Source organism: Colletotrichum fructicola, assembly GCF_000319635.2.
Source record: "Colletotrichum fructicola Nara gc5 chromosome Unknown KSG_Nara_v1_contig04, whole genome shotgun sequence".
Lineage (NCBI taxonomy): Eukaryota > Fungi > Ascomycota > Sordariomycetes > Glomerellales > Glomerellaceae > Colletotrichum > Colletotrichum fructicola.
The window spans coordinates 4,542,824-4,568,203 of record NW_027094054.1 but is presented as its reverse complement, the minus strand read 5'-3'; the positions used below and the strand labels follow the sequence as shown (position 1 = coordinate 4,568,203).

General features: G+C 52.8%; 6 protein-coding genes across 6 annotated transcripts; 5 read left to right on the top strand and 1 right to left on the bottom strand.

Moving 5' to 3' along the window:
• Positions 1-850: 850 nt before the first annotated feature.
• mof (Males-absent on the first protein) lies at positions 851-3,038 on the top strand (the record flags this gene model as incomplete). Its single annotated transcript, XM_066151961.1, has 2 exons — positions 851-2,167; positions 2,232-3,038. 2 exons carry the CDS (start codon positions 851-853, stop codon positions 3,036-3,038), a joined length of 2,124 nt encoding a protein of 707 aa, XP_066008710.1.
• An 832-nt stretch (positions 3,039-3,870) lies between these two features.
• Positions 3,871-5,263, top strand: tdiB-2 (Indole prenyltransferase tdiB; the record flags this gene model as incomplete). Its single annotated transcript, XM_032023072.1, has 2 exons — positions 3,871-5,075; positions 5,155-5,263. The coding sequence occupies 2 exons, from the start codon at positions 3,871-3,873 to the stop codon at positions 5,261-5,263; spliced, it is 1,314 nt and encodes a 437-aa protein (XP_031891711.1).
• Positions 5,264-6,640: 1,377 nt separating this feature from the next.
• On the top strand, positions 6,641-7,728 carry CGGC5_v008072 (uncharacterized protein; the record flags this gene model as incomplete). Its single annotated transcript, XM_066151960.1, has 3 exons — positions 6,641-7,028; positions 7,099-7,150; positions 7,617-7,728. The coding sequence occupies 3 exons, from the start codon at positions 6,641-6,643 to the stop codon at positions 7,726-7,728; spliced, it is 552 nt and encodes a 183-aa protein (XP_066008711.1).
• A 2,231-nt stretch (positions 7,729-9,959) lies between these two features.
• CGGC5_v008071 (uncharacterized protein) lies at positions 9,960-10,541 on the top strand (the record flags this gene model as incomplete). Its single annotated transcript, XM_032023060.1, has 1 exon — positions 9,960-10,541. One exon carries the CDS (start codon positions 9,960-9,962, stop codon positions 10,539-10,541), a length of 582 nt encoding a protein of 193 aa, XP_031891712.1.
• Positions 10,542-16,384: 5,843 nt separating this feature from the next.
• Positions 16,385-17,111, top strand: CGGC5_v008070 (ATP synthase subunit 9; the record flags this gene model as incomplete). Its single annotated transcript, XM_032023026.1, has 3 exons — positions 16,385-16,490; positions 16,733-17,046; positions 17,106-17,111. The coding sequence occupies 3 exons, from the start codon at positions 16,385-16,387 to the stop codon at positions 17,109-17,111; spliced, it is 426 nt and encodes a 141-aa protein (XP_031892044.1).
• A 6,022-nt stretch (positions 17,112-23,133) lies between these two features.
• Positions 23,134-24,954, bottom strand: CGGC5_v008069 (Heterokaryon incompatibility protein 6, OR allele; the record flags this gene model as incomplete). Its single annotated transcript, XM_032023015.1, has 1 exon — positions 23,134-24,954. One exon carries the CDS (start codon positions 24,952-24,954, stop codon positions 23,134-23,136), a length of 1,821 nt encoding a protein of 606 aa, XP_031892043.1.
• Positions 24,955-25,380: the final 426 nt, after the last annotated feature.

Sequence of the window (25,380 nt, the reverse complement as noted above, 5' to 3'; positions counted from 1 at the left end):
AGTCGGGCGACATGGGCCCGCCTCGGAAGCAAGGTCGCATTGACGAAATGACCTTGCGCACGGATGACGCTCGAATCATGGATTTCGAAAAATAACTCTCCTCCGTCAATAAGTCAATTGATTCAGGTCTATTAGTCTAGTTGGTTAGGACGTCGGATTCTGATCGCATCAGTCTCTTCCGTAGGCCCAGGTTCGAATCCTGGATGGACCTAATTCTTTTGCTGTTGGCGGTGTTTGAGCTCAGCGTGGCTCTTGTTTAGAAGCGAATTGATTTTTACCTAGTACTCTCCAAAGTGAGTTTTGACAGCTCGTGGAATCCACGTAACGAGGGCTTCGGAGAATTGCCTATCGGCGAGGAGGCTTGTAAGCAGACGAAAACCCTGCACCTGACTTACATAAGCGCCAACGTCATTGCTTGGGACACGACCCTGAGAGACATCCGTCAACAATCAACAGATCGCCCAGAGAAGCACCAATCGCGCGTCGCAGGTCGTTCCAATTCCAGCGCCGGCTGCTTTTGACTCGATCGCATTCCAATTACCCAGTGAAACCACATTCTCAACCATCATTCCCTTTCTCGCATTCTTCACACTGCGAGACCTGTCTCTGGCCATCGCCGACGCGCGTGCTCCGATCCCACACCCACGTCGGCTCCCGAATACGCCATTTCTCCATCATTCGCACCCCTGCAAGGTCACTCCCGCGCCCACGATACCGCAAAGTCTAATTGATCAACCACACGGAATTTTTACCCATCTCACTCCATTACCGGGCCGATCACTTTTTTTTAAATTGTGCCAAAAAAGAAACGAGGAAAAAAAAAAAAGGCTACAGCACGCATGCCCCGAGCATGGCGCCGGTGAAGCGCAAACGACCCCACGAAGACCCGGATCCTCCGCCCCCCACCTCCTCCACCACCACCACCGTAGCCGCCGCTCCCACTCCGACCGCTGCCGCCGTCGCCGGCGCAGCCGACTCGACGCGTCGCGCAACGCGTCAAACTCCGATCCTACCCCCTCCGATCCCGACCTCGCTGTCCCAGGCCGCCGCCGCCGAGGACAAACGCCGTCGCTCCTCAGCCTCGACGAACCCCAGGCCGCAGCTGCACAAGATCTCCGAGACACCCATCCCGATTCCGGTGCCGCCCTCATCATCGTCGTCGACAGCGCAGTCTGCAGGCCAGAATCCTCCAGCTGCCGCCGCCGCCGCCGCACCCGAACCCCGCGCGAGCCGACGAAAAAGCGGCACGGCCGCCGATACCACCGCCGCGATGGGCGCCGCCATCAAAGAGGCCAAGGAGAACGTCCGGCCGGTGACGCTCGTCGCGCCCAAGATCACGTACCAGGCCTCGCAGCCCACGCCGCACCGCTCGGGGGGCAGCCTCGTGCGGCCCAGCCCGCCGACGAGCCAGCCGCCGATAACATCGCACTTCCGTCCCGTGGCTAGGCAGCCGTACCAGCATGGCATACCGGCGACGGTGACTCATGTTCCCGTGCCGGTGCCGCCGACTTCGACGCCGAAGCAGCAGCAAGCGCCGCCGCCGTCGCAACAGCATACGCCGGTCCCTCCGAAGCCTACACCTTCGAAACCACAACCGCAGACGCAGACGCAAACGCACACGAAACCGCAAACGCAAACTACGCAGGCACAAACATCCACGCCCCGGGCGGTGGACAAATCCGCCCCGCGTACAGACCGCAACATCGACAAGGTCATCCTCGGCAACATCTGCTTCCGCGCGTGGTACCCCTCTTACTACGGCAAAGAGGTCCTCGGCGACGCCTCCGTCAGCGGCAAGTCCGGCGCCGCCACCGCCGGCACGACATCAGGCAAGAACCCGCCGGCCGCAGGGGCAGGAGACGGCGCGAAGAACCAGCACCGCAAGGGCGCCGACGCCCCGATCCTCGACCGGCTGTACGTCTGCCCCGTCTGCTTCAAGTACTCCAAGGAGCTCGTCGCGTGGTGGGGCCACGTGCGGATGTGCGAGCGCGCGGGGGCGGTGCCCGGCCGCAAGGTGTATACGCACCCGCGCGGGCGGCGGCTGGTGCGCAAGGAGATGCCGCGGCAGGGCGGGAAGAAGGGGAATGTGGCGGCGAGGTTCACGGAGGAGGTTGTTACGGATGAGGGGGAGTGGAGTGTGTGGGAGGTTGATGGGGAGCAGGATGTTGTAAGTATTTATCTTCACCCTTTTTCTCATCCCGGATATCACGCTAACGTTGGGTGTTACACAGCTCTTTTGCCAGAATCTGTCGCTATTCGCAAAGTTGTTCCTCGATAACAAGTCCGTCTTCTTTGACGTGCGCGGCTTCAACTACTTCCTCCTCGTCTACACACCCCCTCCTCCCAAACCCGACCCAGCCGCCGCCGCGGACCAGCAACAACAGCAACCCCCGCGCCCGCACATCGTCGGCTTCTTCTCCAAGGAGAAGATGTCATGGGACAACAACAACCTGGCATGCATCCTCGTCTTCCCGCCGTGGCAGCGCAAGGGGCTCGGCGCGCTGCTGATGGGCGTCTCGTACGAGATCTCGCGGCGCGAGGGCGTGCTGGGCGGGCCGGAGAAGCCCATCTCGGAGCTCGGCCGGAAGGGGTACAAGCGCTTCTGGGGCGGGGAGATTGCGCGCTGGCTGCTCGGCTGCGGGACGAACGAGACCAATAATGGGGAAGTGGAGAGGGAGTTGCTGGTCGATGTCGAGGACTGCTGCAAGGCGACGTGGATTGCGCTGGAGGACTGTCTGGTCACACTTAGGGAGATGGGGGTCGTTGTGGAGGGGGGCACGGGGCCGGGGAAGCCGCCTGCGAAGCGGAAGAGGCAGGGCCCGGACGGGGAGGAGGGCGAGGACGAGGATGTGGAGATGGAGGATGCCGGGGAGGAGGAGGCGGAGAAGCCCGATGTCCCGAGGGTGAGGGTCGACAAGGAAGCTGTCTGGGCGTGGGTGCAGGCGAATAAGATTAGTCTTGAAAAGGTATGCGATCCGGACGGGTTCGTGGAGGGGTATGCGATTAAGGAGGTTGAGGAGGATGACGATGAGGAGTAAAAGTTGGGTGGTGCTCTCTTGTTAGGTTTGGCGCTGTTTATTTGAGTTATGATATCCCCATGATTGCCGTCACCAGAGTTCTAAGGCCGTATTCGCATTCAGTGGCTGAGGGGTAATGATACTGCGTTACAGGGAATAGGGAACAACGCAAAAGCCGTTGCGGTCCAAATAACTGCGTGCAAATGTGTCGAGATTTTGCGAGAGCTTCAGCTCTAAGGTTAGCGACGATGACATCCAGCCTTCTCAATGTATCATCCACCTGAATCTGTTCTTTACGGAAGGCCTCATTATGAGGTTTGAGCCTTAAGTCGGTAACGTATGAACGTCAACATTTGGGACCTAGCCCTGTTGGGGTTTGTCCGTACTGCATGAAATGTGTATTTCAGAGTTCCAGTCCAGACCTGTCAGGCCGGCTTGTTCGGATGGGACGAAGAACGGTAAGATGCTATTGTGTGGTTCCAATTTCACATGTAGAGAAGATTAACTTTGTTTCCTGTTGACTGGTTCGGCTTGTGCGCGCACCTGCACTCGGACCTGTACCTAATTTCTAATCGCTCTGTAGAGAACTTTGCTTCTAAAGAGCTAAATTCATCTAAAAAACAATTTGGTCTCTGAAGAATTGAAGTCTTTTTGTCATGGCCTACCTGAAGAGGCAACTGACTGCGAGCTCCGGCTTTGCCGGCATTTGACCCCCAAGCAGCCGTCTAAAAGGCTGTGACCTCACGTGAAGATATTAATTGCCCAAAGAGTTGAACTTACTATTCAATTAAGTACCGAACGTACGAATGCCAAACATACAGTAAGATTCCTTACGAACATCAACAACCTCAACATGACTGAAATCCACCACTCTACCGCTGTTCCAGGCGCCAATGGCACCACAAGGAACATCTCCAACGTCTACAGCAGAGTCGATCACTCCTCAACAAACAAAGGCCATTCTGAAGCAAAACCCCTCGTCTCTTCCTGGCTTCCCACCTTCCACGACACACTCTCCCCGCTCATGCGCTGGACAGGCCACTACCCACCCAAGCTTCAAGACTACTATCTCAACTTTGCGCGCGACGTCGTAGTCCCCCGCCTCAACCCGCCTCGCCCGGCCGACTGGCCTAAATACATCGGCACGCACGACCATGCACCCTACGAGATCAGCATCGCCTTCGCACCTCGCAAAAAGGCCAAAGTGCGGTTTTCGGTGCAGCCGCTCGTGGACAGCCCCAAGGACGATGACCCTCTGGGCCAGAAGGAGCTGCGCAAGAAACTCGATGATATGGCGATTGCATGCCACGCGGACCGCAAGCGCCAGGATGCCTTTCTCGACGCGGTCTTCCTCACTGATGAGGAGCAGATCGGCCTGATTGAGAAGAGCGGCGCGGCTGGTGCGCTGCCGCAGCAAAACGTTTTTTGTGCGTTCGACCTCGAGCCCGCCGATGAGAACGGGAGCCCGACTATTCACATGAAGACGTACCTGTTCCCGCAGCTCAAAGCTCTCGCGACAGGCCGGGATCTCATGGACATCACAGAGTCAGTCCTGATACGTCTCGCCGATGGCGACAAGGCGCTGCTGGACGCCTGGGACATGCTCAAGACGTTCCTCACCACCGACGGCAAGGACAACCTCATTCACTTCTTTGCAATCGACGCCGTGGCGCCGCATATGAAGCCTCGCTTCAAGGTCTACACCCACACGCACGTCAACTCGCTCGCCTCAGCCCAGCACGTCATGACGATGGGCGGCCGCCACCCCACACCCAAGTTTTTGAACACTGTCTGGCCCCTGCTCATGGATATGGAAGACGTGCCCCTGGCCGAGAGAGACGGGCTGCAGAAGCCGCTCGCCGAGCCGGATAGTAAGTATTGCGGGCTCAATCCCACCTTTGAGCTGGTGCCGGGCAGTGCGGTCCCGCATGTTAAGATGTATATGCCGATTTGGCAGTATGCGCGCGATGAGCCTGGGGTTGTGAGACGATATCAGCGCTTGTTGGAGACGCAGGGGTTGGGGGACTATGATATGGAAGCGGCTGTTCAGTGCACATTGTGAGTATTCTCCCTGCTGCGGAATCTCTTCCAGGGGCTTGAAAGTTCGTTGATAATAGCTAATCGATCCACAAAACAGGGGTGACAAGAGAGACACGGGCATGCACAACATGGCATCAATTGTGCCTACTGGAGATGGAGAGAGCGTTGCGTTTACCGCCTACCTTGGACCAAGGTTTTGGGAGTAAGCTCTGGTGGTTAGTTTTCTGACGCTTTGGTATTAATTACGACATGTTGATGCAGCCAGAAATTTGATAAATGACGAAGTACTACATGTGTGCAAATGTGTGATGTTGTAAGTATGAGCTTGAGCCTTGAGTTGGGAAGGGATCTATTCAGTCTTCTCGGGATTCTCTGTTTTCCTTCATGGAAGGCTCTCACAGAGTTTGTGCTGTGAGCTGTTCATGGATAAACAGAGAATCAGAGATATCGGGCCTCGTCCGTCCCGCGCGTTCTTCATTATCTTAAGAGATCACTTGTCCTACCCATCCCACAAACCTGTTACTCAACATATACAGCTGGTTGATGTCACTGTACGCGCGCCAAGCACTGATTGCCTCCGTTAAAAAGATTGAGTCAATGAAGTTGTCGCATTATATAGCTGTAGAATTTTGGCCTCCTGAAGGGTTTGAACGCCGCCACTGTCAGCCAGATTTTGGAAAAGTTTGTAGAAAACACAGTTATGCAGACACAGAAAAATTGGGCGGTCTCTTTGGAAAGTCTTGAAGACGGGCAGGACACCCCATAGTGGGATTCTGGTGAATATGTTGTGGAACTCATTTTACCCGGATTGGACGTCTCAAGTCAATCACTCTTTATCCAATCAGCAGGTTCAGAGCGTGTTGTATGATGATCACTTCTCTTCTGAGAGAATGTAGGTATCTCTCCGCTAGTCGCAACACAGCCTCTCGTTGTGAGACAACTATCGGAATAGTATTTGTTACATTGATGCATACACCATATTTAGTCATCCCTCCCATGACCATCCTCGCGGGTTTGCCATCTGTTCTCTAAGGTACGAAGAATCTTTTGAATCTTCAGCAATTAAAAAGGGGTTAATGCATACCTCCCAAGTTTTGGAACAGTAAGGTAGCCAAGAATATGGTTGCTCCGCTTGAAGTAAAAGACCCAAGTTGGCTGAAGGATGTATATCACGAGGTCAGTGTTACTGTTCCGCGTCTCAACCGGGCACCCAATTCATTCCACATTTAAAGATCCTAGCCATTCGGGGGTCGCCGATGACTTGATACGTAATACTTGAACAAATACAGCTGAAACTGAAGACCACTACATATTTTACACCATGTTTCAGCTGTACTGAGATAAATCCGCCCTGCATAATGTCTTAGATGATCTTGGGCTGACTGCTGTTGGTCTCAGCTCGCCCTGAAAACCTGATCATTCAATTTGATAAGCGCAGCATTCTTAGGTTTAATAGTTTGCATCGATTTAGTGTGCATGTCCGTCACTCTGCATCGTCAAACTTGAGAAATCAATTTGAAGAACCACCATTCCCCGTCATCCATCTTTCTCAAGTCAATAGGAAGCATTGTTATTTTTTCAATATGTCGGGTGCAGCTTATTGCCCACTTGAAGAGAATCGTGATGAGGGTCAAGCAACGGACATCGGCAGTCAGGGTCACGATGATGATCCTTCTAATCAATCAAGCACATCGATCGGTGCTTTGCATTATTCGGCCGAAAACACTGGCACGAATGCTCCTTGTGCTGAGGAGAAGAAGACGATGGACGCAAACGAGGCTTTCAACCACGAAAACATTGCAACGTGGCGTCCCATCTGGCTGCAACCAATCATCCTAGCCTCTTTTTCAGGTCTCTTTCTAGTCTTCAGCATTCTGCTTCTACTCATCTCTCTGAAAGCCAAGAGAAGTGATGGCCTTTTTGAAACCTGGCAGGGTTTTCGATTGGCGTGGCGCTTTGGGCCCACTGCCGGTAAGAGCATCTTGATCCCCTTCTGCGGGCTTTCAATGGAATAGGGTTACTGAGACGGTATTGGAAACAGTCTTGACAATTGTGTGTGCCTTTTGGACGAGAGTTGAGCAACAGGCTCTGAGGTACATGCCTTGGATCGCGGCAAGGGACGGACAGCCATTCGACTCTGACCTGGACTATGTCTCAATGATCACACCAACGATATTGGTTCAATCTCTGCGCCGACGACACTTTCTAGTTTTTATAGTGTCTTCCATTGCCCTTATACTCAAAGTGGAACTTCTGTTGGCTGCAGGATTGTTCAGTATCACGCCAGTCACCGCAGAGGTTCCGGTTGATGTTCAGGTTCTGGATAATTTTAATCCAACCAACGAGTCGCAAAACTACACTACAGAGACACTAACGAGCGCCTTTTTCGCAGCTCGAGCCATCCACGATTTTGACATGGTCTATCCATTCGGCGTTAATGGAAGAACCGCTCACCAAACTTTCGTATCATCCAAGACCAATGCTCGAGGGACTGTTCAAGCACCTCTCAAAGCTGTTGTAGATGGCTTCTTCTCAAGCATTGATTGCGTGCTCCTCCAGAACTACTCTGTTGAGTCACCCGGCGATCCTCCCCACCCTGCACAACATCCTAGACAACCTCCTACGCCAGATGGCAGAGTTGGGGAGGCCCGAAATAGAGGGTTTCGAATAGGTGTCAAAATCCAGTTTGAAGGCTGCGATGAGACTCTTACGGTAACTCTTAGTAATTGGGCGTTCAAGGGAACCCACCGCGAATGGGTTATCAATAGCACACTGGAAACAAGCTTTCGTTCGTGTCTAAATCTTCCATCTCAAAGCAACCGGTTTCTTTACGCTGTAGTCGATTTGAAACAGCCGAGCGAGGATATTTATTCTCCGGTTGAGGTGGAGAATATAGCTGCTGTCCTTTGCTCACCGTCAGCTTGGCTATCGAAAGTGGAGGTTACTGATGACGGATCAGATCCGAATATCACGCTACTGTCCCAGAACGCAATCGTTCCAATGCAAGTAAATATTTGGGACATTTTTACTAGCTCCGTTAACTACGGTGAAAGTAGTTGGTTCACATCCGGAATGCCCAACGGGACTGCATCTTATGGGCCATATGGGCCATATGGGCCACTTGCACTGCATCTCAGCTTCAGCAACGATCAATCGATTGCAAACATCTCAAGCGAGCAGCTTCGAGATGCTACTGTTGAAGAAACAAAAAGATTCGGGCCTTTGCTAGGTCATTATATTTTACGACAGAGCAGGGAAGACATGATCAAGGGAACGAGTTTGGCCATTACTGCCAGGCTCTCTGTTAGCGACAAGACTTGTTTGTCGATGTCTGCCCTTTTCTTGGCAATCTCCGTTTCGGCTGGCTACATTTTCTTTCGACAGAAATGTGGCGTGGGACTGTGTACGCGAGATCCTGCCACTACTTTCGGCCTTCTGGTGCATCTTGCTTCACGTCAGGAGCTTTTATGCAACCCTGCCGTTACTGACTCCCACAGCGGAAAGAAACTTTGGGAAGAAAATATGTTTTCGTCCTTATGTTTAAGGACTTGGGTCCAAACATGTTTCACAGCGTACGTTTGTGGTCTCATAGCCTGCGTTTCGGTCTCATTGCACCTTTCCCAAAGTCAATACGGTCTTGTCAACGCCTCCGATGACGAGAATTGGCAGCTCTTGTGGACAACCGTTCCGTCCATAGTTGCTCTGAGTGTTGTCTTGTACTTGAGCTCATGCGATGCGGCATGGAGAAGTATTTCATCTCTGTCTAGTCTTTCAACAGCACCTCGAACATCGGAGGAGATTGACTTATCCACGCCAGACATGTTCGGAGTTTTGGCCTTACTGACGCTCTTCCGCCAACGAATTCATATTGCCTCGGCATTCCAGATTTTGGTCCTCTCTTGTGGGCTATTAACCACATTGACTGCCGTTGTATTTTCCGTTAGGCTTACATCGGAATCATTCGACGCGAAGCTGCAGCAGAACAGCTGGTTTGGCGACCCTACCATTGAGCAACCATGGAATGGCAGTGGGACTTTATCTGACACGCATCGGGAAAAATTGAGCACACTCTTCGCCCTCAAAGGAGAAATGAATTACACTTATCCCAGAAATACGTTTGCCGACCTCGTATTTCCTGAAATCGCGGCAGAAAACCTTGCCGAAGACTATTCGCTAGACATGCAAAACGGGGGGAAGATGGGAGTGATGGCCACGATTCCTGCACTCAAGCTCACATCGGCATGCAAGCCTCTGCCAGAGGACGCAATTCGTTTGAATATCGCGGCCTCAGAGACTGAGCTTCTAGCTAATGCTACCATGTTCGGGAACTGCCCAGATGGAAGTAATTTCAATCAGACTTTTCCTCTGAATTTGTCGGCAAAACATCTCTTTCATTATTCTTCATCTCATCAGCGGCATTTTGGAGCAGTTCTGCCCGCTGCTCAGAATCGGCTGGTAGCTGCTGTCGCTTGCGACCTATTCCCCGCACACATAGAAGACTTGTTTGAGCAAGTTTTCACCCGAAATTACGTCTGGGGGTTGTGGGCTACGAATCGTTCGAGGGTCGAGTTTAAGAGGCTATTTCAGTGCAATTACTCTTGGTCTGAAGTTTCAGTGGACGTCGATCTTCTATGGTCGAATGGAGAGCTCTTGATCGACAACAACAAATCTCCGCGGCCGCACAAGTCAACCACGAAACCTTGGAGTCCGCCGTTAAAAGTATCACATTTCGAATGGACTCGGAGTAACCCTTCTTGGCTTCAGAGTTTCCCTTATTCTCCTGCAATATTTCCGTCGGACTTTATAGACACTCCAGCGGAAAGCGGATACTTGGATCCCTACTTCAAACACATAACCCTACCTTACGGAAAGTTTGCCGTCGATGTCTTTGGGGACCCGAGTATGGACCAGGAAATACTGCGAGAGCTCGACTACGACCTGGAATTTACCAGCGCCCAGCTCGCCAACCTGGAGAACCGTTTGCCTCTAAGACAGGATTCCAACACATCTGCATTCCCTTCAGGTGGTCTCCCTCCGATAAACGCCACTACTACTCTCAAACGAAATCGCCTTGTTCAGAGTCCCGCAATCACTTATATCATCATATCTATTCTCGGTCCCGTATTTCTCTTCCACGTCTTTGTTCTCGTCACCAAAGCATCTGGACGTTTGGGTCTCCGAAGCCAATTTCCTGTAAACGAGAAAGGACTAGTTCCGAAAGGCTTCAGCAGCCCTGGCATGATGGCAGCCTTATTCCACGGAACCAACGCGGTCAAGTATATCCCTGCGAATGCGGCCAAATTTCCGCCGAATGAACTTCGTAAGATGATGGAGGGTGTGCGGTTTCGAATGGGTTGGTTCATGAAGGAGTCAGATCAGACATTGCACTACACGATTGGTGTTCTCGATGACGAAGACTTCACATTCATGGGAAGTAAAGCAGAAATTGCGGCTATGGAGCGTCATAGAGTGAGGGCAAATTAAGCAAGAAAACAACAAGAAGTAAGGGAGATGACTAGGTTTTCGCAGAGCCTCGCGGCTTTCACAACGAAAGCAGTATTCAACGATCTGACTACTCCTTCCTCAGTTTCGATTATACAGTTACAAGGATTGATGCGATAATACATCTTGTTGAGAAACATTCGTTTGTATTTCTTTTGGGTTTGACTACGGGAGTTTCGTGAGATGGTTAGCAACTTCTTGTTCGTTTATGGATGGAATACAATATGCTTATAGCTGGAGGAAATCACATAACGAAACTCAGCGAATCAGGGTCACAAGACAACTGAACTTGCCAATGTACAAGGACACACCGAGCCATGGCCTGATTTGCCACCAATGATAGCCTCTTGTATAACATGGCCAATGAGCGACAGTCGTTGAGCTGCACGGCAGCTGACTTGCATGGCATAGCTGCTTCCGAAGCAGCTGGATCCGCATGGAAATCGACAGCCTCCTCAATTTCGGGGGAACACCTCAAACCTAAGCAGTTTCTCATTCTTACCGAAGTCGATAATCCTCCGTCCAGCTGAACATAAGGCAACAATGGCACTCTGGCACCTGTCGTCATGTAGCCGCCTTGATCTTTTCGTATCAGGCGGAATGGCTAGCTGTCTTAGCTGTGGCTCCGTCGACAAGATTTGGAACGAGATCAGCAGCCTCGGCGTGTCAAATCAGTTCATCTACAAGGCACTGCCAACGCCGAACAGTATAAGACTTCTTATCTTGGAGCCTGGTTACTTCGACGACCCAATCCAATGCAGCTTGTATCTGAGCAGCACGCTAGATCTGGTAGACTACGATGCTATCTCCTATACCTGGGCTGACGAGAATGACACTATGAATCACACGGGGATAATCTTCCTTGAGTCTTACAGGCTCCCCGTGACGCCCAATTGCGAAACTGCACTTAAGCGCGCTAGGAGCCGAGGCACTTCTAAAGTCGTTTGGATTGATTCGGTCTGTATGAACCAGGACGATGTGGATGAGAGGGGTCACCAGGTGCGGCTTATGCCACAGATATACTCGCGAGCTCGCCAAGTACTTATTTACTTTGGAGAACCATCGGCTGAGGAGGAGAGACTCTTTCGCTGGATGTCAGATGACTATGAGCCCGATGCGCCTCGGCGGCCATTGCAAGCGACTGTCGGCAGACTGTTCAAACGTCGGTATTTCAGCCGGGTCTGGATCATTCAAGAAGTTGCTCTGGCACGACAAGCAATGTTGATCTGTGGAAAGCATCAGCTGCCATGGGCGAGGCTCCAAGTTGATCAACTAGAGGCTCAAGGGATTCTGGGGAACGCAGAAGAGAACCCGGCCTTCGCGGAGATACAGAAATTGCCTTCGGTCCTCCAGTTTCGAGCACCAAAATACCGAGACGCAGCCGATCTACTTCATCTTCTAGACTTGGCTCGCCATTGTCATGCGACCGACCCGAGAGACAAGGTGTTCTCGCTTTTTGGACTGATATCCTGCGCAGAAATCGAGGGTTTATCGGCGGACTATTCCAAGTCCACTACAGAGATCTTTATGTACATTGCGCAGTGGATTGCACAAAGACATGGCCTGGCCGCGATATTGGCAAGATCAAGCCAAATGTACTACCATACTCGAGTCCTGCCGCCCTCAGATAAACCGATCTGGGTGCCGTCATGGGTTCCAAACTGGGCAGAGCAGACATTTGCAACGATGCCACCGATGCTTGAGAAGATCCACGAAGACTCCCGGGCTGCGTTCGGGAGGGTTTGCCTTCCGATCGAGGTCTCCATGAGCGCCAACACTATCGCATTTCCTGCATTTAGAGTTGGGTCGCTCCTCGAGGAAGCGCTGGCTCACAGTGAGAAAACGCAACTCGAACCAGCTCCCTACGACGTATACACAGCAAAGCCTTGGCCCTACTTAACGTTTGGAACCAATCCCGCTGGCCACATTAGCAACCAAAATGCCTTCGTTTTCCCAGTGCCGGGCACTCCAGACTTAGTAGTGCCCATAGACGCAGACTATCAACCGCTATTCGATATTCCCGGGTTACAGATCAGCCCGCAAGATGCAACAGCATACCCACGTTATAATGGTAACTGCATCTTCCTCGTTCCCAGCCCAGACGGATGCGAAGGGTTTTCCTTCAACCCGGGCCGCGTATCGGTCTACACAGACGGGGAATCTTTCAAATGGGTTCACGAAGATAAAGAGGGTCGTGAATTCAACGGCCAGTTTAGTAAGTACGCAATTTGTGGCCGGCTTTCTGATCACGACAATCTTCTTGTAAGTGGCTTGTTACACATGGACGGGGTCATTCATGATGGTCCCTGGAAAGTTGGCGAATTCGAGCGCATCAGAATACACAGCAACCCGAGATTTGAGCAACGTCGCCCTCAATCAGAGGAGAACTCAAATGAGTCTGTCCCTCAGCCAGCGATATCATGACCCGATCACGTCCATATCATACCAACCCGAATAATTCTAGCGCACACACCTTGAGGTGTGACATGAAATGGTGCCTCGTTACCAAGGCTCGAGCAAGGAGGTTCAATTCACACAAGCATGAACAGAATGCAACTCAACGGGTGTTATCGGAGGCAGAAAGACGTCAAGGATGGAAGGGAGTGAGATGTGAGGCCGGAAAGGGAAAGGAGCTTGGGCCATGCGAGTTTCGAAGGGTTGCGAATGGCGGCAACCGAGATGACATTTTGCAGAATTTTTGCAATTGTTGACATCGTGTTGGACTTGTCCGGAAGGCTGTTGGATCGCTGCGAGGTTGAGGCGTCGGCGTCAATTGGGCGAGGAATTCATGCGTGTCGACCTCGTTGGAGCTAGTTTTCGTAGGGCCAGGGAGGTGATCGGCCTGGGCTTCGTATGGAATGTTGAAGCGAATTACTGGAAGCCTTCCCAATTGAAATCTCACCGGGAATAGAAAACTTTTCTGACAGGGTGGCCTGCAGCTTCCTGGGTGCTTGCAAGGTTGCTCTTCCCGTTGGTTGAGACTCATTTATCATTCCGGAAGGACGCTGGGATTCGAATTGGCGAATGCACCATCTGGGCGTGGCGTCTCGCAGTCCCGTTCCTGCCCGTTGGCGCAGGTCCAAAAAGGCTGGGCGTCATCGGGTGTTTCGGTTGATGATGCAGCCACAACGGAATTAAGCTTGAGCCTAAGGCAACGACGTCCCGTCTGGCGGCGCCTGCCTGGGTTGCAAGGCTGAACGTGCCTGGCCCTGATTTTTTTTTCGCCCAGGACGGCAGGAGACGGGCATGGAAGGGACGCCGCCGGGAAGGAACCAACCAACCCAACCACAAGGGAAGGAAGGAACAAGGAGCTCGGACCTAAGGTCGAACAAAGGGAAGAAAAATTTGCAATAAGCTCGGACGGACTGGCATCCGTCGTCCTCGTCATCCCAACCGTCACAATGGGCATCTCAATCAATTCCGTCTGACATTCTGACCCCCGTGGCTTGAACAGGTGTCGTCGAATCTCCCGTTCAATTGGCTCGATAGCGTCAGCAAGCGCAGTTGCTTTTCTCTTGCGACACCAGCTGCACCCAATTTAAGATACGATCAGAATGCAGAAGTCAGACACCGACTCGGAAGCACAAGCAAGCTCCGACTCAACCGCTGGCGTCCAGGTCTCAACACGATTGGCGGTGCATTCTAGTGGCTGATGCAGACGTCCGCCAGTAATGCGTCATTTTTTGAGGCTCTTACGCCTCAGGCACGCACCGAGAGACAGAGGACAGAGAGACAACGGCGATCGCCCACGCCCAGGAGCGCCAACGTTGTGCCGGCATTTCTTCTTCAGCGACCGTCAGCGTACCCGTGGCACTGCTGTCAGCGTTACGAGCAGCCATCAGTGGCCTATTGGCATTGAACGGCTTGGCCGCAAAATTTTCTTCCGCCGGGCATTTCAGGTACCTCGAACCGTAATGGTACCTGGACCTCCGAGACAGGACTGACCCGGCACATTACGGACGGCAGTGATGAGGTGTGTACGTACTGCAGGCCAAGCCTGTGAAAGGGCTGCATTGCGTTGGTGGTACCAAGCACTGGGATTGACACAACGCTAGATTTGCGTTTGATGCTGAATCAATCTCGCAGATAGCGCTTTTGTGGACCCTGCAATACGGCCACGCTGGACGGCGTCGCACCCATCTCGGCCATCTCAGACACTGGAGCCTCGGACGTCGGCTGAATGGAGCGATGGCATCTCCCATTGGCGGTTTTTCCGAGCCGCGCAGCTGCCAGCACCTCACTGTTGCCTCTCTGCCAGCGCACGCCAGCCAGGTTTCTGGATTTCTGCCGGGATCTCACGTAACACTCGTCTACTGTTTATGCGGTAGGGGGCAACGTCTGGAAGGGGGAGTGAGTGTTCGGGTGCAGTCGCCGACAAGCGTCCCTGACAGCGCTAGGTCTATGCGCCCAGCGTGCTTCGATTGACTTCATCCCATCTCGCCCGTGGTGCGGCCCGGCGAAAAGTCTGATAAGCGGCGGTTGGAAAGAATGGCGACACAGGGTGGACGGGAGGGAGGGACAGCGCGAAGAAATGAAGAGGGAAAACAGAACGGAGGACCATCGCTCGCCACGGCCGCCAAACCGCGATCCGTCTCACCGCGTCCCTTTTTATCTCTGGAACCGGATCCAAGCTGGGTCATCGTGCCCACTTTCTTCTGGCGTCTTACAGTGTAGGGTCGCTTTTGCTTGAGCTATTTTGTCGGGTCCACCCACGTGTGAGTGCCAGGCTGCGGCTGATTGGACCCAACCGCCGCAAAGTGGGGGCCTCCGACGGTGTCGAGTGGGGGTCACCACAAGCCATGGCCGGTTTGATATCAAAGCTGACTTCTTCTCTAGCGCGCTGTGCCTGAGGGAATGATTTTTGAGAAAATTTTCTCGCCGTGGGATGCCCGTCTATCGGATTTGGCAGGCGCTGGCAGCCCCCAACATCCACCATCGATATCTCACCTTCGATCCGTTCATCAGCCAGCACCAGCACCGGCTGAACAATTCCATTGAAAATAATCCATCGTGTGCCCAACCAACAGCATGGCATCTCCGTAACGGAACCAAACTCGATATCCATTGCCATTTCCATTACCTTAGCCGGCCGTAACGGACCCAACCTTGCGGATTCGCAGCCTTGACACAGCCTAACCCACTTCTCATGATTCGTGCTCCCGGCCAAGGGGACTTTTCGCCCTTTCATCCCTCTAAGCAGCGCAGCAGTGCTATGCCCAAGGTCAACCTTTTTGCAGCGCCGTCTCGCTATCAAGGATGCCCTTCGCCGCCCAGCCTCCCGACAATGCCCGAGATCGGTGCGAGGGCGTGTGTGTTGGGTCCGTTGTGTGGATGGGAGGTCCACGATATGTCAACAGGTAGTCAAGTCTTAACCTGATTGGGACGCCTCGCACATTGCGAAATCCATCCCGGCGCCGGGCCCACCGAGCGACTGGATTCACCAATGTCTCTCCTGTTTGATCCGATGGTTGGATGCTGGTGGATGGCTACAGTATTGCCGCACTGCCAGTCACCGTATCAACCTCAGGCTTCTTTGCTACCGTCTTTCACCTCACACAGTAGCAGCCCGTGGAACCTGAGGAACCGACCTTGGCCCAACGGCCGAGCCATCTGGATCAACTTCCGCCGTCCCGTTGCCCGGGCCCCTGCCCTCTCGCTCTACCGAGCTTGCCCATCACCTGAGCAGAGCTTTTCCCGTCTCCGAAGCTTTTTCTCTCTCCTCCTTTCCTCCTTCCACTTTACCTCTCCATCCCCAATCTGTCTCTTGTTTTCCTATCTTCTTCCTTCCAGTCCATCACCACCACCTCTCCCCTCCATCAGTCACAATGGCCTCCACTCGCGTCCTCGCCTCCAGACTCGCCACTCAGATGGCCACCAAGGCCGCCCGCCCTGCGGTGCGTGTCTCTGCCATGCCCAAGCGCACCATCTCTGGTAAGTTTTTGAAGAAACGTTCGAGGTGAATCCGAGGAGGGAAGGAAAGCAAGAGGAGGAAAAGAAGGCATCGACGACCACAACTTTCACATACCCCGCCGATGATGAGACCAATTGGCCTCGCCGGCACCAATTCGATGTCGATATCGATCTTCCTTCCCGTCCCCCCCCCCGACACCATGAGACACAGAAAAAAAAATTCCTCACCGATCACCGTTTCTGACCCGACTCGAAATTTTCAGGCTTCAGCCCCCTCCAGGTCGCCCGCAAGCAGACGGCCCAGAAGGCTTTCACCCAGGTCCAGGCCAAGCGCGCCTACTCCTCTGAGATCGCCCAGGCCATGGTCGAGGTCTCCAAGAACCTGGGTATGGGTTCCGCCGCCATCGGTCTGACTGGTGCTGGTATCGGTATCGGTCTGGTCTTCGCCGCCCTCCTCAACGGTGTTGCCCGCAACCCCGCCCTCCGTGGCCAGCTCTTCTCCTACGCCATTCTGGGTTTCGCTTTCGTCGAGGCCATCGGTCTTTTCGACCTCATGGTTGCCCTCATGGCCAAGTTCGTACGTCATCACTCCATCTCATTTCCATCACTCGTCATCGATGCTAACTCACCCCACAGACGTAAGCGATTCAATTCGCACTGGCGAGCTGGGGAGAGAAGGATGCCAGCTTTGGACAAGCTGTCTATCTCACGACTCCCCTGGGACAGGTCGCCTTTTCATCTACGGTTGACCCCCAACTGTATGATGAGAGAGTAATAGACGGGAAAACTTAGACAGCATGGTGGGCATCCTAGAAGATAGAGGTCATAGACCGCACACTCTGTTGTGTTGTATAGATGGAGATTCCGTTTGGCAAAGGAAGGCCTTGGGGCAACGCACTACTCATCCAGCGAAAAAGTCTTGCTTGTACCACACTTTTCTCTTGCACCTGGGATTTTCTCACGTATCCCCCGTGGCTCCTGGCCCCGATACAAATTTTTTCTGTAAAAATACTACAACGTCAAAACACTTGCGATCCGTCTCACTTCGTGAACTATGAAATGCTGTGAACTTTGAACCCTCCGACTTTGATGGATTTCCACCTGAGCACTTGCCTGAGGCGTTTTCCCGTTCGAGACAGCTTTCGATGTGAATATCTCACTAGATCTCAAGGCCATGGTATCTCCACTCTGGAGAAGGAGCTCCCCTCGATCAGCTCGAGATCCCAAGGTGAATTGGCCAATGTGAGGTGAGAATTGGGACGAATGGAAGGGGGCGTGTGAGAGCTTTCTTCGCCGGGAGGGAAGCTACTGAGGGCCAGGCACACACAGGCACCACGCGGGAGCGGATGACAAGGGAAGCATCACACCCCATGGGGAGCGCGCACAAGGCAAGCACAAGCTTGGTCTGGTTCCAGTCCCTTTCGACTGCTCCCGTCCGTTTAGATTTTGCGTTCGTGCCCTTCCCGCTGCCCCCATGAACCAAACCAACATCTTTAGAAATCCTGGGGGCCTGGCTGATGAACGACGGGGCGGCCCTTCACGATCCTCCTCCTGCGAACGTGTCGCTCTCACCCACCCCCTCACTCACTGCCGCCAGAGGACGATCTCACTCGAGCTCCCGACATGCCAGGCCCTTTGCCAAAGACCACGCAGCACAGGCACACACTGTGCAGTCGAAGTGAACCCAGAATGAAAAATAAAGCTCGGTCTCCGAGGCTCCGCCCGCCCATTGGACCGTATGTCCTTATCTCTCGCGATCTCAAGTCTGAAGGGGGGGGGGCCTTACCCCCGAGTCGTGCTCGTGCGTCCGAACACTAAAAATTGCCTCATCGCCCAGCTTGCCCGCTGGTCCGCCCCTTCAAACAATGACGAAAACTCAATTGAAACTCCAAGGAAAAGTGAGAGGCCAAACTATGCATGCCCTCTGCATTTTTACCTCATGCTTCAACTCTGATTCCTCAACTTTGGGGATTTCTGGAAATGGGAGATAGACATGTGAAATGCCGTCCGCAGCGATAAGATCGAACTTTTGGTCCGATCTCGATGACGGTCATCCGCCTGCCATCCATCCCTGGGAGAGCGAGCGAGCGACAGCAAGCAAGCTCGGCCGCCCGCCCGTTGATCGAACGTACTTGTTGTTTTCCTCCGACGCCAAACAACCCTCTCCCCTCGGGTCTCTCCTGCCCCTCGCCCCAGTCCGACGATCCAGTTACTGACCCCGCCGTACCGTTTCGTGAAAGGCGCCAAAAAATCCTGCTCTTATCGTGGGATCCGCAATCATCGTCGTCTTCGGGGGGCGCTTGGAAAAAGGTGGCCAACTGACCAGCGGGTCCCGACCCAGGGGTGCTCCACACAATTCCCATCACGACATTTGCTGAAATCGGGTCTACGTACCCATCTCAGGCACCGTTTTCGTAGTGTGTGTCCATCTCACCGTTTTTACGTAGTGCGCTGTGTTGTGCTGCGGCGCAGTGCACCGAATGGGCCTCACGATGTGTCGTTGAAATAATGAGATGTAGTTGGGAGGATTACTTAATTCAGAGCCGGGGGGGCTGGGGGATTTGGAGATGTGATATACCCAAGGGAACGGTAATTGACAGCTTTCCCCTCACGCAGACGTCGTTCGATTTTTTTGAGACCTGAGCTGTTTTTTTCTGCGCGTGGCTCGTCTGTTTACCCTTACTCCAATTCTTTTTTTGGTGAGGAGAAGCGCAACCGAGAGCCGAGGGCTTGGGCCGGTGTGACGGTCGCTCGCTTCTGTGCAGCAGAGGATGGGGGTCCACTTTTCGATGCCTGTTGTGAGCGTGAAGAATTTGGGGGTCTTTGTTTTGACGACGGCTCTTGGGGGCTGTGGTGTGATATATGGGATGGAGTTTTAAGGCTTTGGGAGAGATATCGCGAGATTTAGGGGAGGTTTGGATTGTGTTTGATATGAAAGATAACGTCCAAAGACCGTTTTCATGGGCTTTTGCAAGGGAGGGGCGGGGGGGCCTATGGGGCGCGAGTCAGAAGCGGGATGAGTGCTCCGGAGCTAGGTATGGCGAGGGACGGGTGTTTGGTCACGATGGCACTGGGGAGGAGGGCCAAGGTATAACGGAAATGAGATGATGTCAGGACTTGGATGACAGTTTTCCGCGTCTTGCTGCCGTTTCCGGAAGCATCAGTAACTTGCCCTGAGAAAATGTGAAGAGGCCTTTTTTGGTACGCAGTAAACCGTTATCAAGAGGGTTGTCGTCCTCGAAGTCTGGAGAAACGGACCACCAGACTTTGAAGCTTGCCCCCGCCCCCCATGGGGAAGCAGTCCCGCAAGTTCGTGAGGTGATTGTGGATGCGTTTGCCGGGGAAGGGCATGCTGTAGAAAGCGGACTATTGAAGCACGGGATGACTCGGGATGGTGGCCATGTGGCTCTCATGACAGGTTCAGGAGGAGATGGGCCTGATGTCATGGGAGATTCTGCCGTCTGCTGCCTTCCCCCTGTCTTCATATTCTCCGTCTTTCGTGCTTGATAACCACCCGGCTCCGCTTGACGTGGCTTGGCCAGGGTCTTGAGCTTGGAGGTTGTTAGATAGCCCTGAGAAGATAAGGGCCTACTTGTTCTCCGTTTGACTAGGGGCCCAGCCCAACTGAAGTAGTGATTTTGGTGCCTCTCAGACGATCTTAGGAGTAATGGCTGGAGGCTTGACCTACTATGGAGTTTAAAAACTGTCAGGCCGTTGACGCGGACATCTGTTCTCATTCAATAAACTTTGGGGGCCTTCACAATAATTCTGGATCTCACAAAAGTCTCGATTTTCCCTGATTTAGTATTCATTTCGCAACTTGTTTGCCTACCATCATCCTCGTCCCCTAAGCTCTGTTTCGGATACTCACCGCTTCATCGACCTTTCAAATCATGAGAGCTGGTAGAACGCCTATTACCCTACTAATGAGCCGTAAAAGTCATCGTGCCTCTTGATTGCTACTCAAGTAAACGACTCCCTGGTTTGACGACAAACAACTACCTTAGCTTGGTTGGCGAAGATCGTCGCATAGCTTTGAGGTCCAGCATCGAATAGAATCCTTTACTCTTCCAACAAGCGTGCGAAGTAGCAGACACGAGACCAAAGCCTTGTTAACCACTCGTACGCAAAATAGGTTGTTGATGTGCCGGAACGCTGACGTAACTCCCAGCTAATTGAAGCAATATTAAACCATTCCCGAATGGAATCCTCCGAATAAGCCTGCCGGAAACAGAAACGGCGTGCAATTTGCTGACGACCGTACGTCCTGTTTCAAAGTGCCCTGAGCGTTGCCTACTTATCTGGCACACACAAATTCAAATTTCCTTGTCATTGGTCTCAGGTTCGGTGGCCTCCGGTGTTCCAACAGCCCGCGTAAATGTATTCGAGTGTTACCACCCTCGCGATATTCGGCGCAGCAGACTGCGTGGTCGCTAAACCTCCCGGTGGTAACCTCCCCTTGCTCGCTCGTATGAATCCAGTTCTTGGGGCCCCATAAATGATTTTCAAACACAGACACAAAACCTGGCTCGGTGAATTGAAATCCATCATGGCGTGGCTCCGGAATGAGATATATCAGATCTTCGGTCCATGTATTTATACCCAAAGAAATCTCGGCGGTTACGGAGGAATGTGGTGGGTTGTGCTCGCATGCTTTGTCATCATCTGTCTTTTGTTTGTTGATCGGGTAATTCAGATGTATGTAAGGGCTTCGCTCAATATTTGTTCTGACATATGAATCTTTGACATTGGAATGTTTATCGGGGATGACGACTTGGGCATTTCCGATAGTGGAATGGTAGTTGGGACGGGGAGCAGTATCAAATACCTAACAGCCCTTTTGACTTGGTTGGCGTAACACTTGAGCAGCTGTCCCCAAGAGAATCGCGGGGAACTTGATAGCGGTAACATCTCGCTCGCACACGGTGATAGGCAGCCTATCCGCTAGACTCTCCGTTGGTTCATTGGAAGCCACAGAACTTCGACCTCCAAGCCCCGATAACTGCTGGAAGTCATCAGACGCCCAGTAAGGTACCCACTGTGGTATTTGATAATCGGCAGGTAGTTTTCCTGGGAGAATGCGGGTTCTGCTGAGCAATGCGGGCAGACCGAATCTTTGTGCAATCCATATTGCGATTGACGTGTAAATTTCTGCCGTTGATTTCGTGTAATCGGCAACCAGGCCATCACTTTCCGGACAGGTAAGCAAGCCTAAAAGCGCAAATACTTTGTCTCGCGGATCTGACGCTCGGCTTCCACGGGTCGTCTCAAGCAGCTGAAGCAATTTGCTGGGGTCTCGGAAAGCTGGTGCACGGAAGTCCAGTACTGGCGGCAGTCTGTCCAAGCCAGAAAGGATCGGGTGGTATCCTGTGACTTTCGAGTATCTCAGCAGTCCTAGGCGATCCAGCTTTTGAATCTCCATCAATGACCATGGTATCGAGTGTTTCCCGCAGATCAGTATTGCCCGCCTCGCTAGAGCAACTTCCTGGAGGACCCAGAATCGGGAGAAGTATCGTCGTTGGAAAAGCCGACACAGGGCTTTGCGCAGTCGCCGAAGCAGATCGCGGTCTCTCGATAGCGACTCGTCCTGACCAGAAATGAAGGCGAGCAGTTCATCCTCTTCTTGACTTGGCTCACCCAGATATATGAGCACGAGGTCCGCGCGAGAGTATATCTGCTGCATGAGGCCGACTTGGTGGCCCCTCTCTCGGAGGTCCTCTTGGTTTATGCAGATGGCGTCAATCCAAATGGTTTTAGGACCGGAACGACTTCTGGCACGTCTCAAAGCTGCTTCACAGTTTGGCGTCACTGCAAAGCTCTGAGAGTTCAGCATGATGTGCTCGCTTCGTTCCATGTTCTCGTCTTCTCCCGCCCAGGTGTAAGATATGGCAACGTATTCGAGGAAGCCCGATGTAGTCGTCAAGTGGAGACTTCCACGGACTGGATCGTCATACCCCCCAGGGTCTAAGGTGAGAAGCCGCATGTCTGTGGTGTTTTCCAGAGTCTGATAGATGTCGCCATGAATGTTCCCGTGATCGGGTGAGTATGGTTCTGATCCAGGCCGAACGGAGCCGCAGCTCAAGCAACTTGAAATGCCACCGCTGGTGAACACATCCAGCCTTCGACAAGATGAGTCGTGCCATTCTGACATATTTGAATGTTGAGAAATCTGAATGTTTTTTTATTATCGTGAAAGTGTCTTTCTTTGACGTGGTTGTTGCGGTGCTTATGTAGGCGGTATCTCAGGCTGCCTTGAGGCGGGGTCATGCGAGTGAGCTGCACGCCGATCCTGACTGGTTGATCGACGGGCAGTTCAGCAGAACATCGAATCATATCCCAACAGGGGTTCATGCTGTGTCATCAGTCACTTAAAACTCAGAGGCATGTACACAAGCAACCTAGGAAGACTAGAGAAGGCATTAAGTGCACAACTGCGAAGTCGTCTTCCTAAGATATTAAGTTTGTCTGATTCACAGGCGATGCCTCTTTTTGAATTTCCCTTCCAATTTTTGGGTTCGATGCTCTTCGGCCAGATAGACAGAAATGAACGAACTCCGCCGGTTATCAAGCCCTTGCCAACGCCCTTCGCTCCGAGACTTGAAACCAAGCGCAAACCAAGCCATTCAACAAGGAAGCATCCTCCAACATTACGCCTCGATATTCCCTATTTAGCACAAACAAACGTAAATTCTCCCGTTTTCCATACGCCTGTATGGGAAGTCCCTTCCATGTATAAAAGTCCTCGCACGCGCTCCGGCTCATCAACCTCATCGGCCGCGCAGAGGACTGCGTACTTGCTGAATCTGCCCCTCGTTGTCCTGCCGTTCACTCTCTCATGGAGCCAGGTGAGTGATTTCCCGTTCGCAAAGACGGAGACAGTTCCCGGGTGGGTAAATTGAAACTTTCCATAGTCGTCTGGCTCTGGCAGAAGGTAAACGCTGGCCTTGTTCCAGCCCGCGTAGGCCTTCAGGGTCTTGAACGTGATCGGGAAGCCGTTCTCACACTGGGAATATGCCTCGCTCGCCAGACCTGGGAAGTCCCTGTCCTTTCTCAAAAAGACGAATGAGTACGTCTCGGCAGCTCTCCTTCCATCAACATAGTCGCCAAATATCGTAAACACCCATGGCGGAGGAGGACGATGCACATCCCTCGCTCGTCCTATGACATTTTCTGAGAACCACTGATAGGACTCTTCGTCATACTTCATAACTTCATCAAAAATGCGTCCGAGTCTGAACGCGGGAAATCGAATCGCGCTAGAGTCTCCCTGTGACGCCGTAATTGGCAACCCTGCCATTTTGGACACTGAGCGATACTCCCTCCTGAGTCGGGGAATCAACGAGTCCTGGCTCTGAAATGTGTCCTCCGTCCAGTTGGGTATCCATGCTGAATCCAACACGACTGCCTCGCTCACAGGCGCACGTCGTACAACATCCACAGTCCTCGCAAGTAGAGCCGGCAGGCCGAACCTCTGGGCGATCCATAAAGCAGTCGACGTAAAGACCTCTTTGGGGGTTTTTGTGTAGTCTGCGGAGAACCCTTCACTCTCGGGACAAGTGATCAGCCCAAAGACTGCAAAGACCTTATCGCGTGGGTCCGCTGCCCGACTGTTACGGGCTAAATCCAGCAGGCGGAGGAGGTCGCCGGTAGTTCTGAAGGCTGGCGCCTTGAACTGGATTGCTGGAGGCCACGCTTGCAACCCTGGTATACTCCCGTCTCCTGCCGCCAAGGCTGATAAAAGACCACGGGCGGCCAAATTGTTGACGTGAACCAACGACCATGACAACGTGTGGCTTCCGCAAATGAGAGTTGCCTGTCTTGCTAGTGCAACTTCTTGGATAATCCACGCCCGCGAAAAGTACCGGCGACTGAGTAGCCTCGCCAAAGCTCCCTGGATCTCTTCTCGCTTGCCAGGCGTGGTATTATGCTGAGCCCAAGTGAGATGTTTGAACAGGGCCGGTATATCACTAGTTGCCTCTCCCACATAGATGATGACTTCTCGCGCGCGCGAGTAAATCTGTGGCATCAAGCTGACCTGCCTTCCTCGTTCGTGAAGGTCGTCTTGGTTGACACAGATAGCGTCAATCCACACTATCCTTGGTTCCCATTCTTGCCGAACCCGCCTCAGTACGGCCTCGCAGTTTGGGGTGACTGGGAAATCTTCCGAAGCGATAGAGACCCGGCCTGACTTGTCAATGATATCGTCGTCGCCTGCCCAAGTGTAAGAGATCGCGTCATACTCCTCATACCCGTGCGTTGTCGTCGTGACAGCGAGGCTGCAACGGACTGCATCGCCAAAAGATCCGGGCCAGACGGTGAGCAAGCGGATCTCGTCCTCTGCCAAGGGCTGGTAGAATATGTTTTCGCTGTCGACCCTATGGCATTCCTCAAGTGAGAATGGATCGAGTTCTAGAGAGCTTTTCAAGTCATTGTCGGGATCGATGTCGAGCTCCGCCCAGAACTCGTCCCAATCCCCATCATCCATGATGGATCATGGAATTAGTTTATCGGCAGTTTGTTCACTAGATCGACACGAGTATGTCGAATCATGCAGAAAAACGAATCAGGCTATCACGGGCGGGGTAACGCGGCGGAGCTGTGTTGCACATTCGTGCTGATTGGGAATGAGTAGTGGTGCTGCTCCACACGTGCATGCCATTGCCTCTTTTTAACTGGACGCAAGATCAGCTGTATGTTACATCCATTTTCTGTAAGCAAATCCTGTGAGCTTCACATCCCCGAGATTGAAGTCTGATGAGCAGTGCTAGTTTCATCGGCACGAGTCTGACCTTGTCCAAGTCCAAGCATGCTAAATTGAGTTGGTAGCAAAAGCTCAAGCAAATCCTGGGAACATACACATATTCGATGATCTAAACCAAGCCAGTAGTTCGTGCTGTCTTCCGGTAAGGTT